This window comes from Tribolium castaneum, chromosome 9 (assembly GCF_031307605.1).
Source record: "Tribolium castaneum strain GA2 chromosome 9, icTriCast1.1, whole genome shotgun sequence".
Lineage (NCBI taxonomy): Eukaryota > Metazoa > Arthropoda > Insecta > Coleoptera > Tenebrionidae > Tribolium > Tribolium castaneum.
Window position 1 is genome coordinate 11,455,742 of NC_087402.1, and position 15,967 is coordinate 11,471,708.

The 15,967-nt window shown below is 31.9% G+C and overlaps 3 protein-coding genes across 5 annotated transcripts in view; all 3 read right to left on the minus strand.

Annotated features, from left to right (window-relative positions):
- The window catches only part of Trpgamma (Transient receptor potential cation channel gamma), a 94,158-nt gene that overhangs the window by 35,538 nt on the left and 42,653 nt on the right, over positions 1-15,967 (minus strand). The gene's annotated exons all lie outside the window — the stretch shown is intronic.
- On the minus strand, positions 998-7,149 carry LOC103312872 (sphingomyelin phosphodiesterase). Its single transcript, XM_008194657.3, has 7 exons — positions 6,993-7,149; positions 6,653-6,942; positions 6,227-6,604; positions 3,033-3,202; positions 2,612-2,977; positions 1,445-1,625; positions 998-1,390 (listed from the first exon to the last, which is right to left on the minus strand). The coding sequence occupies exons 1-7, from the start codon at positions 7,066-7,068 to the stop codon at positions 1,049-1,051; spliced, it is 1,803 nt and encodes a 600-aa protein (XP_008192879.2). The 5' UTR covers positions 7,069-7,149; the 3' UTR covers positions 998-1,048.
- On the minus strand, positions 10,265-15,954 carry LOC103312871 (sphingomyelin phosphodiesterase). Of its 2 annotated transcripts, XM_015979224.2 has the most exons (8): positions 15,851-15,954; positions 15,506-15,807; positions 11,575-11,952; positions 11,358-11,527; positions 10,946-11,311; positions 10,719-10,899; positions 10,477-10,667; positions 10,265-10,431 (listed from the first exon to the last, which is right to left on the minus strand). In XM_015979224.2, exons 1-8 carry the CDS (start codon positions 15,921-15,923, stop codon positions 10,284-10,286), a joined length of 1,809 nt encoding a protein of 602 aa, XP_015834710.2. In that variant the 5' UTR covers positions 15,924-15,954; the 3' UTR covers positions 10,265-10,283. The 2 variants fall into 2 exon arrangements, with proteins under 2 accessions (XP_015834710.2, XP_015834711.2); XM_015979225.2 differs by lacking the exon at positions 10,265-10,431 and having other exon boundaries at positions 10,487-10,657.

The window sequence follows — 15,967 nt, forward strand, 5'->3', positions numbered from 1 at the left end:
ACATATGATCCCCGAATTCGATTATGTGTATAAAGGTTATCAACTGTACAAATTTTGTAATTTTACCTGTAATGGTTTCTGAAATATTGAGGAAAACCTACTAAAAGAAGTATCCTTTTGAAAGGGGTGTAGCTCCCTTACGAAATATTTTTCGATACATGTTTATAGAAAACTTTTGTCTTGAAATTGAATGTTCTATCACCTGTTTAAATTTGTAACAATAAAAACGGAACAGCCTGTAAAAAACAAACGTGTTTGTAAAGAAATAATGACATTTTTTGAAATTGTGGGGAAAATAATTGCAATATAAGGCAATAACAGAGAAATAAAGCCTTTTGTGTGCAGTTATCAAAAAACTTAAATTCTCTTATAGGTATTAATAGATCCGAGTAGAGGTAGTATACAAGCGGTTACTATGGAACATCATTGGTTTAATTTTTTTTATTCTTCGACACTGTCAAAATTTACGGTTTTTCTCCTGTGTAAGGAAGTTTTGACAACTGTTTGGCATTTCTCAGTACGAAACGTCAGATTATTTTTAACAAATTTAAAGCAATTTTAAGTCTTGCTGAGTCTATTTCGAAGAATAAAATGTATTCAACTCGTTTTTGTGTAAATCGGTTCATTTATTTCGCTTCGTGGATGATAAACCACTCGTTTTCACTCGTGGTTTAAAAATCCACTCGTGAAATAAAGCGTCCGATTTACACTCAAACTCATTAAATAAATAACTATTTTCTTACTCGATAGAATAAAGTAGCCATTTGATATTGGATGTACGTATAAGAAAAAACGTGGTATTATACACGTAAACAAAAGTTGGCATTATCTGCCACACATCACTCACAGATAATGAACAACTGTTCTTTATTTGCGTAATAAACTACTTTTTATTTAATTTTTTGAATATTAATTTAATTTTTGTAATATGACCAGAAAGATAAAAGAGTGTAATTTTTTAATATCAAAACCGTATTTTTAGAAAGGATGAAAAGTAAATGGTTCAAGCATTTTATTCAGGTACCAAGTTCATCAAATAAATTAAACATTATTGTCCTTTGTCATACAGATCAGTGAAACGATTACAGTGGACGTCCACTCCATACACAGTTGTTGCAATCTCACACAGATTATCTTTCTTGCACTTGTCATCACAGCCATCCTTAATTCCAGCATCACCATTTCGAAATTTGAACAAAAAGTAATCGTCAAGTAATGAGTGATTCTCTGCCATTTTATACAAAACTTTATCAACCTCAACTGGCGATAAATTATCAACTCCGAAAGCTTCAGTAAAAGAATACAATTTGTACCAATCGGGAGACTCATTCGAACTTTTAGAGTTGGCTAACGTGAGATTAAACGTCCATTCTTCATAGTCGAGCAAATCCTAAATATGAAATTTAAGTTTATTTGCTCAAATAATTTGAGTTGCTTTGCTCACAAAAGTGGTCGAATCAACGTCGTAAATTTTATAACTGGGGTTGGAGGCGGTGTAAGGTGTTACCGAAGCCCCGTTAAAAGCAGTGCCTATTGGTTGTGTTGGGTTTGAACTGTTATAATAAACGTGAAACTGGTCCCTGTGTGTGTGTCCATTGAACTGGCCAGTGATGGTATTTGCGAATCTGAATTCAATACGTTAAATAGTCAAGTCAAAATATTGAGGATAAGGATAAGTTACAGTGAAGAATATAAAACGTTTAGTCAAAGAACTTTTTGTCCCAACCTCCAAGAAGGGGTTGAAAAAACAAAAGTAGAGTGTTTTTTCAAAAATTAAAAAAAATTAGTAAAATTTTTTAATAAAAATTTGTTTTCTTGACTTTTTTTGATATTGTTTAAATTAACAGAATTATGGGTAGTTAAATGTAGAGAGATGATAAGTACAATTTTTATTTAATTTTTTTCCGTTTTTGTTTCAATCCCTTCTCTGGGCTTGGAAGAAAAAAATTTTTGAGCAAACGTTTTTATACAGTGGTAGGGAATGGTTTAGCAAATATTTAAAGAGATATAGATTAATCAAAATTTATGTAAATCAAAAATGCACAGTTTTCGCAAAAAATCGTTCTGAAGTAAAGTCCCAAATTTTGAGAACCGCTGAACTAGAATTATAAAAATTAGCGTAAATTTTAATATTACTGACAAAACAACAAAAGTAGATTAACTTTTTGGTCCACTACGTTATTCTTCTATTTCAATTTGTGTTTTGTTATGGTTTTGTTATTAAATTTTACGAAAAAAAACATTTTTTTGTCAGGACCGGGATTCGAACCTCACATACAAATAAATATGTTAGCCACAATTTTAAAAAATTCTCAAAACGTCCACGCGCCACCATCTCCATTTTGTTTAATAAAAAATTTAACTTCTAATAACTACCATAAACACACAGTGGCTCTCAACAGGTGAGGTAATAAAAATTTCTGAAGAAAGCACGGACTTTTTGGAAAAATGATTTGAGGGTTTTTAACTCGTCTGATCATGAAAAATTCACATACAAAGTATTGCTAAGCCTCTCCCTAACACCCATTCAAGTAACTTATCAAAAATTCAAGCTTATCACCAACATTTTGATTTAAAGCTTATTTGACTAGACGTTAGATGAAACTACAACCTTTCAATAATTCTGGAATATTCGCGCCCCCAGACTGATAAACTTTCAGACGTTCCTGACGGAACGTGCGATAAAATGTGGACGCTTTCGTTGTTTTTCTCGGCTTCAAGAAGCGTTTCAGTCAGCCATTGCAACTGTCCGTAAGGGTCGACATCGTTGAAAATGAGCCACCAGTTGTAGGTATAACAAAGATTGCCATTAATTGCGATAATTCGAAATCCGGGTTTTGGACTAACTGTATAGTAACCCCCTTTTAGAACAGTTTCGCTTATATCTTGGCCTACGAGTTCAGACCAAGGGCCTGAAACTAGCTCAAAGAGCCACTGGACTGAGAATTTCTCGTCTTTGACGCTTTCAGTGGGCCAGCTACAATTTTTGTTTAAATACTAGGTGCAGTGTGAAAAAAACTTGAATTAGTTACAGGTCAAGCGGATGTGGTTCGTGGTTTCCAAAAACTGGGAAAACTGGGACGTCGAAACTTTGTTTAAAGTAGGTGAAAAGATCGGAGATTGATTGCGAGTTATTCCGAATGCTGGTTTCCCAAACCCGGTGACTGATGATATCACCGGTGTAGTAAACGTACTCGAACTCCTGAACAAATTGTTATTTCCGATTAATTACCTATTTTACAAATAATAACCTGTTTCATATCAAATTATTATTTTTATGTTTATTTATGTACCTTATATCGAACAAACTGATAGTTAAAATATTTCCATCACGTCACAGAAAATAATGTTCTCGTTAAACTGCACGAATGCCTTCGATTTCAAATTTGCTGTTTTAACAGATATTGTACCAGAAAAAATGCTAAATGTGAAAAATTAGTCAATAGATTGTGTAAATTATCTAAAAACTGACAAATAAGACCTGAAGATCTAAAGTTTTTCAAGCGTGGAACAAAAATTTTTGCGAGGGGTAAACCGCATAAGAAATCGGGTAAAACTTTGAGGAAATCACTTTAAAAAATTAGAGGAAATCTTAGGAAAAAGCTAAGTAAATCATCAAAGAAAGAAAGTCTTGATTAAATTAGAGAAAATCAAAAGAAATCTGGTGTACAGGGATAGAGTTTATTTCTCTGGTTTTTGAGTTGAAATATAACAGGCGATAATTCTTGGAGACTGTTGACTCGCCAAAAATGTTTTGATAAAAAGACGAAAAACTATATAAAAATCTGAAATGTGTTTTTTGGGCTTATTTTGTCCGACAAGAAATCGATGTTTGTATTGTGTTTCTACTTTTAATTTCTACTCTAATTCATTCATTCTCTTGCTCTGTTTTCAGATATTTTGTAATAAAATGTGTAAATGTAAATGTATAAATGTGTTACAGACTATTTCAATTTTTTTACAATCAGTAATTATTTTGTTGTTCTCACCGCTTTTATGAAGTTTCCATGTTTTCTTTTCATTTTTTTTGTTTGTTTTATTTTGCAATTTTGACCACAAAAAATAATTCTTGCTCTCATTCAATAGTTTTCTAGTTTCTATAGTAACTAAATTAGACACATTTTCACAAAACAAAGCAAAAAATTGAATGCTTTATTTTTTGTTAATTAGGAACATTTTTCCGAGAAAGACTGGTATTAAAGCACAAATATTTTAACAAAATATAGCAAACCATAAAATTAAGTTTTGTGGTCTTATTCTAGACGATTAAGAGTATTTATTCTTCGACACTGTCAAAATTTACAGTTATTTCTCCTGTGTAAGGAAGTTTTGACATCTGTCTGACATTTCTCAATACGAAACATCAGACTATTTTTAACAGAATTAAAGCAATTTTAAGCCTCGTTGAGTCTAATTCAAAGAATAAAATGTAGTATTCAACTCGTAATTGTCCTATAATTACAAAGCAATCAGAAAGTCCTTCTTTCAAGTAAGCTTAGGAATTAAAGGTCGTATGTTTGCGGAACTTAAGCCTAATGTCAAAGAAAAAATGTTAAAAAATAAACAAATTAAATTATTGTTGGAATCTAGTTTTGCCCCTTAGACACCATTTACGGGTCATGTAGCGTTCGGGTGTTATTTGTGTCACGAATTCACGGCATCTAACAGTTTACGTTTGAAGTAATTTCAGTTTAAAATTTGACAGCAGGCTGAACTAATACACGACACCGGACACACATTTTCAAGTAAGATGCCTACTTGTTAGAAAGACTTTTTGATCGCTTTGTACTTGGAGTACCGGAAATTGATCAAAATCTCGACAAGAATCGGAAAAACTCACATCTATTTACGTTTTCTTGCACTCTTAAACATTGTTGAGGACTTTAAAAGTATAGAAGAATCTATAAAACTGCTACAGCGAGTTTTAGAAAAGTTAATAATTGTGTTGATTTTTTGAAAGCAAAAAATTTTTATTTAAAAAAATAGTCTAAGTAACATGTAAAATTTAACCGCGTGATTTGCTGGAATAAACCGTTTTGGAGTTTTAGAGTTATGAATATTTGTATCGAACCGTAGCCCAAGACGGCTTCGCATTGTGACGGTAAAATATAGATGTTTTAAAGCGCATTCTGATGCTTTTTTGTTTTTGCTCTGAGTCTTACAGATTACAAAAAAACACAAAAATTATGTTAAAAGTAAGTTAATTAATTAATTTACTTAAGTTCTGAATGTGTTATTTGATATTTTGTTCTTTATTTTTCAAATAAAGTACCGGGTGTATCAGAAATACGTGTGTTAATTTTAACAGGTAACAGAGCTCAATATATAAAACACTTTTTGTATTTGTAATTTTTCAATGAAAGTTTTGCAAATTTACTTAAAAATTGGAACAAATAACATACAGAAATGCCTACCCGCCTATGAAAGAAGGAAAACAGTGAAAATAATAAATAAGAATTTTGCAAAATGTTATATAGAAAAGTTGTACTTGATGAGTTCTCTTACGTGGTAAAATTACACATGTATTTCTGATACACTCTGTATACGGGTGGTCAAAAACGGGCGGACCGACTCAATGGTATGTGGTAGAGAATTACTTATATACAAAGGTAAAAATAGTAACAAAATTCTTTACCTTAAAATTATTGATAAATAACGAATTGTAAATTCGTAGATGTAAATTTTCTCCCAAAAATAGTTGTTATAGACCATTCATGCACTTCAAAAACATAATAGCTAATGTGATTTATACTTTCAATGAGAGATCTAATCATTCATAACTATTTTACAATTTTGTCAATGTTATTTAAAGAAATAATCTAGTAAACTGCGACGTTGGCGTTTTTATAGTTTTGAGACAGCTAATAATTGTGTATTTGATCAACAAAAAAAATATTTTTGAAACGGTTTCATCTACAAATTGTGATTTTTTATATTATTTTTTTTAATTAATGAAACTGCTAAAGTCTGAAAGTAGATTTAAAAATAATTATTCATCGTTTTGTTAGGGAACGATTACTTAGTGAAACATAACAACATTAAAAAATATTGAAAACTTAGAAGTTAACACAATAAGTTTGTATCTCTTAAAAAATTTTAATAATGTGACTAGGAATTTTTTCAAGATTTCTCCGTAATCTACACCTGCTTCTCAACAACGTACCACTGAGTTGGTGAGCACTCTGTATAAACCGTGGAAACTAGTGTAATTAACGGACAATTTCACCTGAGTTTTAGCCTGCCTGACTGTTTCTTCGATCAAATGCCATGGCACATCAGCCTCTCGGTAATCCGTCCAATACCCGCATGTATTTTCGGGTGAACTAGGCTCCCCTTGGTCAGTTTGACAACAGATAGGTTCACCACAATCAGCATTTCCATACGGTTTATAATTCGGGTCATAGTGAATATCAGACAATTGCAAAATTTTGAAACTATCCAGCGTATCGTTGTGTTTAGGTCTAACTGGCGAACTACCACTAGGGAGTTCAATTGACCATTCAAAATTATCCCCAGGTGAGCAACCCAAAGACTGAAGAACGGACCCACAAACTCGATGCGAGTCAAGATTTGGGTAATTGTCAACGATATAAAGAAAAACGTCCTAGTGGCAATAAAATTACAACTAATTTTTCAATTTTTATCAACTCACTATGTTCAGGTCAATTACTCCCGTGCAAACGCGCTCGCTCTCAATACCCAGATGGACACAAATAAACTCAATTTCTTTGGCTAGAACTTCACGACTTGCCCCCAACCGGCGCTCACCGATAGCCAAATCGACCAACAAATTGCAAAAGAAGCAAATCACAGGGTGTTCGTAGGTATTTTCCATGCCTTCGCGGAACAAGCGAGGCATTCGGAAATTTTCCAAATCTTTGGCAAGATTTTCGGGAGCCTGTCCAGTTTTGAATAATTCCTTGATTTCATTTGTGACCGATTCTAAGGTTTTTTCAGTTTAATATGTAACTAAAAATGAAAAAAGTACGCACCTGGAACTTCGGTTGGTGTTACTGTTAACAAAAGCGAACTCAAAATTAAAGCAGAAACTAACTGGGCGAACGCCATCGTAATGAATGGATGTAGGTAAGTCGGGTGTCAAGTACTTATAATCTTTTCCTCAAAATGACAATGAATTGTTATCAGAGTTTTGTAAGCGTTATTAAAGACCGCAAATTTGAATTTAATTGAGCAAAGTACATAGTTTAAGACCACCGGTGATAAAATTATTTTGCTGTAAATAGCAAGAATTGCAAAATTTTTAAGTAACTCACATTTACCCCAATCCATTTTTCAAGTTTGTAATTATCTATTTTGAGTGCATTTAAGTTGGTTCAAGTTGCTATCATATAATTGTGGCATTATTATTAGGAATTACAAAGAAAATCTTATCTAAAATGGAAAATAGCATATTTTCCTGCCAATTTGTGTACCGCATAAAAGGTACATGCGTCTATATTTATCCACAAAAGTAAATAAAGGTGTTACTTAAAGCATGATTTCGTAATTAGCTTTATTTTAATATTTTGAGGATGACTGCAAGATTTTAATCTCAGTAAGAAGGTTGTTTGTAAGATCTTTATCTTTCGTCAGTTGAATTGGTTTGATAACAATCAGATTTGTTAATAGTATATTAAAAAACAAGTTTCATAAGATCAGTCTTAAAGCACGTTAGCCACGAGTTTTTTTAAAGAATGAGTGCGTCAAGGGCTTTTGAAACGAATTTTTATACTATTTTTTGTAATTTACCTACCTTTTTTCCGTTTTTTGACAAAAATTTCATTTTAGTCGATTTAGGGATTTTTGTGATAGTTGGTTATTACCAACGCAATTTAGAAAGTAAAAAATTGATTTAAAATTTTTGTTTTATCAAAGTTTTGTCCAAAAACAAGAGTTTGGATGACAACGGAGGAAATCTTGCATGAACTCTCCCTGAAATTTGTGAAATTCGCAAAAATACGGTCCCGAATTTGCTTCTTGGCAACCAAAAAATGTTCGTAAAATGTTCCGTCAAATAATGACTATTAAAACATCGCACTTGATGACGTTAAGTGCTTTAAGATGCCTATTAAAGCATCAAAATGGCGGCAAATTACAAAAAATTATTAAAGTATTAGTTTATCTATTATTTAATCTTTCAGAAGCCACAATTTTCATGACATAACAAGCAAGTCTACAAATTTCCTCATTTGGATGTCAAGAATCAAAATTATTACCTGTCAAATTGTGGTAATACAACTAATAATGCAATGAATAAGATAAAGTGAAAATTAATATGTTCGAATATAGTATTTAGCTGGTGTAAGATTGTGTTTATAAATTATAAGATTAATAAGAAGCAAGCTAAGAGAAGCCTTCCTTGTCATTAAGCACTAACATTTTGCACTATCATCTCCAAAAACTGTAGCAAAATACATAATGATTCGTGTTATCTAGATATCTAGAAAAACTACGTTTTTTTTCAATATTAAGTCTTTTAAGCTCTAAGTCTTTTAAGTATATTTTTTTTTGATTTTTATACTATTCGTGTTATTGTGATCTTGTTTAATTCTCTCGTTCGATCTTGGAATATCCTAGTACTATTTGGCGTCCTTATTACTAGTCGCACACTATAAGATTAGAAAAAATTCAAAAGAAATTCGTTAAACATTTATGTTACAAATTTAATATTACTTATTCCCGTGTTTTAAGATTAAGAATTTAGCTTATTTTGCTCTATTTGAACAACTTCAGGTGTGTGTGTATTGCTTATTGACGACAAAATCTCTATCTTCTAACAACATTAGTATCAAAGCACAGTGAGATTTGACGACATTTGTAAAAATTATGGCACGATCAAACTATGACATTATTTTTACCCCTCCGTGTATATTTTTGAGGTCAAAATATAACATGGTTTAATTTCGCTTGCACTGTAAAATCGCAAAATTTTATCCAAAATTGTATTATTTAATCCTATTTCGCACAATTTAATGCGTTTGAACTTTATTTTGCAAGACCATGTCAAAGCTTTTTGTTTCATTCGATTTGTGCGAAATTTCTTTAAAAAAAAGAAAAAAAACAAATATTGATGAATTGAAATAGCTTTTGAGCTAAATTTTTAAGTTTATTAGTTAAAATGTTGCTAAAACAAACCAATCGCTATACTATAATTAAGTCGAAAATTACATAATTTTTGCCTTTTTTCAGTCTTTCACACTTTTTTTAACAGAAACCGCAAATATTCGCAAAATTTTATTCAGTCCGGGTTATTTATTCAAACCAAATGGAAGAATCACTAAAATTAAGCCGAATTAAACTGTAATTTTTGCGTTTTTGAATTAACTAAGAATATGTTTTCACGAAAATTTTTCCTAAAATCGGCTGAATAACCACCAAAATTGATAAAAATGCATATTTTTTTAACTGAAACTTTTTAATTTTGTACTATCTTGTCAAGACACGCCTCAAAATTGCAAAAATAAAATAACGAGTGTTACTTTTCCTGTTGCACTGGATTTCATTCATCATTCACAATTTGATCGAAAAAGGAATTATCTTTACTTTTTTCGATCTGTTAAACAGGTTTTTGAGTTTCTTACTTAATAAACAGCACCGAAAAATCACATAAAAATCACCTAATTGGTTCCAAAGTCAAGAAAAACAATTTTTGCAATACAAAAACGTATTTTTTTTCAGAAAAATTGTCCAAGAATAGGTAAACAAAAAATCGTCGAAAAATTTAATTAATAATCTTCAATTTTGCTCATTATTTCAAATGGTATTCTAAACAAACTAAAATAAAAGCAGTGTTTTGCTGTGTTTGCTTGATATGCGGTAAATTTTAATCGCACAACTTAGTTCGCAACAACCATGATTAATGAAATTCGCAAACAAACAAATTTCAAATTTATTTGATTCATTTGTCGTAACTAACTACTTTGAACAAAAAATCCTCAATCATTTCAAAGAACGTTAACGAAATATGTCACACTGCTTCCAAAACTAGTTTACAATGTTTCGTTTATGAACGTGTCATTTTCATTTTGGGTGACTGTACGTTCTTTAATTTGTAATAAGTGAACAATAAACTCACTTGCCTTATTGTTTTTAAAAGCGTCACAAAAATGTTACACAATTTTCAGTTATCGTATCATTGTAATTGTGTCTCTGGCAAAATGGTAGTTATTATGCAAATTTGTATTTATGAACAATTACTGCTTTTACGTCTATTCATCATTTTATCAAAACCAATTAAATAAAAAAATAGACAGGTTTTAATTTTTGATATTTTATAATAATGTTTATTGTCCTCGATCATAAAGTTCAGTAAATCGCCTGCATTGTGTGTCATCTCCAGTGATTGTGGTCGCAATTTTACACAAACTCTTTTTCTTGCAACTATCATCACAACCTTTCTCAACCCCAGGATCACCATTTCGATACCTATACCTACAAAAAAAAATGATTTAAACAATTCAACTACGTTTCACGCACTTGTAATAATCATCAAGCAATGCGTGATTTTCAGCCATTTTATACAAAAGTTTATCAACTTCAGTTGGCGATAAGTTATCAACGCCATAAGCTTCAGTAAATCGGTAAAGCTTGTACCATTCAAGTGGGGCAGAAGGTTGAGAGTTGGCTAAAGTAAGATTAAAGGTCCACTCTTCGTAGTCTAGAAGATTCTATTTTGTTTTTTTATTAATTAAAAATGTATGGGTTGTTTCCCAACGTACAAAACTCTTGGAGTCAACGTCAAAAATTTTGTAACTGGGGTTAGACTCAATCCATGGAGTTACAGCAGCGCCGTTAAAAGCAGCACCAACAGCTTGGGTATCATCGGAACAATTATAGTAAACATAAAACTCATCCTGGTGTGTGTGGCCAACAAATTGTCCAGCAATCGTATTTGCAAATCTAAATTCTATAAATAATAGCACGATAAAGACTCTCTTATTTATACCGTTCCACAATTTTGGAATATTCCCTCGCCCAAACTGATAAACATTCGGAAGTTCCTGACGGAACATGGGACAAAATATGAACTCTTTCGTCGTTCTTTTCCGCTTCAAGTAACGTATCAGCAAGCCATTGCAACTGTCCGTAAGGATCAACATCGTTTAAAACGAGCCACCAGTTGTAGGAATAACACGGATTGCTATTAATTGCGATAATTCTAAAACCTGTTCTGGGACTAACTGTGTAATAACCCCCTTTTAGGACCGTTTCACTTATATCTTCTCCGACAAGTGGTGACCAAAGCTTGGCCACTAACTCGAAAAGCCACCGGTTTGAAATTCTTTCGTCTTGGACATCGAGTGGAGGCCATCTAAAAATTTCAGTCACGTTTGAATTTTGATATTGCAGTATAATACTGATCAAGAGGATAAGGTTCGTGATTGCCAAGAACGGGAAAAACGGGCACGTTGAATTTTTTTTTCATGTAGGAATAAATTTTTGAGAGCGATTTCGTGTTACGTTTGATGCTCGTTTCCCAAACCCTATGACTGATAATATCACCGGTGTAATACAAATAATCGAATTGCTAAAAATCAGGATAAATTATGTGTTAGTCGACAATAAACACCAAACATGAGTGTTGATTTGTTTGACGGTTTCTTTAACCAATTTCCAGGACGTGTCAGCTTCTTTGTAACTACTCCAGTAACCACAAGTCGTTTCGGAGGAGTTGGGTTTGCCCTGATCACTCTGGCAACAAATCGGTTCACCACAATCTTCGTTACCACCCGGTGTATAATCGGGATCGAAATGAAAATCGGATAAATGCAAAATTTTAAAACTTTGTTTTTTGTCGTAAGATTTTGGCGTGAATGGTGAACCTCCACTTGGGAGTTGGATAGACCAATTGAAATTATTTCCAGAGGGACAACCGATGGATTGAAGAACTGAGCCACAAACCCTTGTCGAGTCAAGATCTGGGGTATTGTCAACGATGTAAAGAAGAATATCCTAACGGAAATGAAAAATTTATGGGAGAATACGTTACGTGAGATTACGGATTATTCTATAGCTTAGGATGCAAAACGACGTACTAATGAAACGTCCTTGTCCTCGGTAGTTCCGTTAAGGTCGCTAGAAAGCGCAGTTGTTCTATTACCGTCTGTTTCAAAACTATAAAAAAGCCAACGTCGCATTTTCTCTCAAAAGTAGCTGTTATAAATTATTCATGCACTTATAGGATCGGTTTATAAAAGCATCATTAATTTAATTCGCATTTAATTGCGTGATTGCGTGAGACCAAATTGAACAAATGTGATTGGTCCATTCGCGTTGTTAACTTTTAACAACGAATTAAATTTCAACAAAGCTTTCTATAAACCGGTCCTAAGTTTTGTCTCTAGAAATATTTTGCTAAAACTATTTTACAATTTTATCAAACTCATTTAAAAAAAATATTCGGTAAAATGAGACTCTCGCCATTTTCTTGAAAAAGCTAATGAGTTTTCAGAGCAACAAATTATTTAAATAACTAAGCACGAAACAAAGAAAAAATGCAAACGTATTGAGCATTAAATTATTAATAGTAAGAAATGAAAATAGTGAAAACTATATCGTAAACGATATTTTTAAAAGTTTCAAACTTTTACCAATTTGCACTCTATCTCACATTTTTCAAAAACGCTGCGAATATGGTTACAGATCTCAGAAAGATGTTAGGAAAAAGCTGTAGAGAATTAAATTGTCCACAAAAAAGTCCGAAGACCATATCTTTAGCCCTAAAGGCCCTAAAACCGTTCAAGCAACGGATTCATTTCAACTTACCGAATAATCCGGAAAAATAATTAAAACCTAAAACAGTGAAGATAGATAAATAGTGTAGCAAACTTTTTTGTAGAAAATTTAATTCTCTACAACTTTGTTACTTACACTTTTTTTGTACCTTCAAGCGTATTCTCTTCATTCTCAAAAATACAATGCGGAACGCAAATTAATAATTGCTTATAATTTTTTGCACTCGTACTCGTACCTACTCTTTTTAAAATTTGAATTAGGATTTATCTGTATTGATAGTCTTTTTTTGTAATTAATGAAATATACTGAATATACTTAAAAAAATACAAAAAGTTAATATGTAAAAACAATAAGTTACATTTTAAAGTTGTATCTTTTTCTTAAATACAAAATTTTGATTTCATTCTTATCATTCTTATTATCATACGACTTTTGTAAGACGTTCTATTGTGGCACGAATGGTTTTGGAGCTCGACGAAGGGGTGCTCCAATAGAATGAGTGCCAAAATTAAGTCTCATAAAACGAGTGTAATATACAATTTTTCCACTTTTTATTTTTGTTTAGTTTGACTTATCAAAACGTGTTCAAAGTATTTCCTCTTAATTTTGTTAATTATTTGGGTTTTATCAATAAACGACTTGACCCTGTTGACAGACCACACACTAAATTACAGTAATGTGTTAATGACTGATGACACCCAGCCCAGCAATGCCAAACAACTCCTAAAAATTTACTCAAAGGAGTTGCACAAAAGTTGCACAATTTGTGAAACCAAAGTAGAAAAACATTCTATTCTACAGTCAGACAAGTCTGTTAGTCACTAATACAAGAGAATATAATAAGTACTAACGTACTAAATATTTCATAATAATTAATAAATTAAAATCTGTGCAAGAAAAGTTACGTTTAGGATTTTTTTTTTTGTACGAGAGGTAGTATACCATGCATTCGAAAGATCGTATGACACTTATATCGCGCTACGGTCAAAAGTTTGCATTTGTATGAAGTTAATTTTTTTATTATATATTATACGAGAAAATAACTACAAGACGCCACTATAAATATGTGAGTGACAATTTTTGTTATACACTGAGATTTTTATGTTACTGAACATCGCATAACACACTTGAGACTATATCAATCCTATGTTCAGTTTTAAAAAATCCATGTCACTGCATGGCAAACAGTTCCACAGAAACTTCAATGTTCAGCAAAATAAATTCTTCACTGTATATTGTTCCAAAACAAGTCAAGCTCAAAATTGTTACTGAAATCAAATTTACCTTACTGCTACATGCCTAAAAAAATTGCAAATAAAAATGAATGATGTAGAAAAATCATTGGACATTGAAAACATTTGGTCAGTAGTTAAGATTTTCTGAACAGTAAAAAAGTGTATACCTTTAAGTTATATAGTATGTCCATTAGGATGCATTTTTACATTCTCAGTTGGACTTTTTTCAGCAAAATTTGGGTGCTGTAAGCAAAGAACGTGAGGAAAGTTTTCATCGGAATGGAAAAGCGTTATGAAGAGAAATGGAACGCGGCAATGATGGAAAACTAGTACGCATGTACCATGCTACGTATTTTGCTTTATAAAAAAAGAAAAATATCAAACGTTCATTTTTAGTTCACATCATTTTAATAGTAGGTGTTTTTCATGTTTCTTTATATGGCAAATCTTTTGCTTGACTCCATTTGTTATATTTTTGGGCCTACTTGATTTAATGTCATAGTCTCATCTAACGAAAAATACAATATAACTTAAGTTATACAAAAACAAAAATTATCTATCCAACTTAATTAATGGTTTTAATTTAGAAATTGTAAAAAAATTCCATAAACAAACAAAAGGTTAATATTTGTTGCATAGTGATAATGATAAATGATAATAATTCATAGTCATAGACAAAAATAGTGAAAACACTTTATCGAAAACAAGATAAAAAATACTATTAATGTAAGGAACAAAGTTGTAGAGAATTAAATTTCCTATAAAAAAATCTACAAAAAAAACATCTTTCCATCTTCAGAGATAAGAATAGTGAAAAAAATATGAAAAATTACTACCATTCAATCATTTGAATTTATAATTCAAATAGGCTTTATCAGATTTTTTAACTTGGGTGAAAAGGCCGATTGTGTTATTTACTCAAGCTGAAGGGACAAATAATAATGTCTTTAACGGTAATGTTCAATTAAAATACAATTTCCCTCAGTTTGCACTAGTTTTTCGATCACAAAGACACAACCACCTACTCTAATTATTATAAATGCAAATGATTGCATGGTAAGGAAAAGTTGTAGACAATTAAATTTTCTGTAAAAAAGTCCGCGACACCAAGATTTATATCTTAAACGGTTTATCTATAAATATTTTTTCGATACTTGACCAGTGGTTAAATGAAATAAATCCGTTAGAGGAGGTAGAGATAGAAAAATTTAATTCGATACAATTTTCTTTTTGACATTTTTCTTGTAAATTTAACCGTATTCACAACGTTTTGAATAATATAAGACGAAGCGCAAATTCTAAATTCTAAATAATTATATCCTCACGTACTCGTGAAAATTTTGATTGACAGTTTTGATTAGTCTGTTAAGAGTGTAAAGCTCGACAGTTTTACATTTTTTCCAAGTAGACAGTGTAATGCTCGAAGCGCCCTCAATAAGACTCTGCAGTACTATATTTCTTTGGCTACAGAACATAGTGCGATTTTGTATGTCGTTTCCTCTCCTAACCTACAGCCCTCCGTAAACGAAACTTACTATATGTCGCTCAATCGCCCCCTTACAAACCCTCTCATTTTCCACAGCTAAGTTAACGCACAAATAGCCACCTTCCGTAGCAAGAAGTTCCCGACTTGCGTTAAGTCTGCGTTGCTCAATCAGCAAATTCACAATTACGTGGCAGAAGAAACAAGTCTTGCTGTTGACATCTTCATTTTCCACAACATTATCGCGGAAAATGTTACGTAGTTGATTGTTTTGCAACGTCTCTCGTAAGTAATCAGGCTCACGACCTGTTGTAAAAAATTCGTTGAGTCCCTCAGCAACTAGCTCCAAACCCTCTAAAGACAAAGTAAGATTCGGGTTTAATTTTTTAACACAAACCTGGAGTTTCGATATCAATAGGTGAAGTAAAAGACACAAAAACCAAAAGGTAAATTAGGCTTAGCAGAGCCATGGTGTACTGAAACTACGTCTAGGAATTTAACTAAAGGAAGGTTG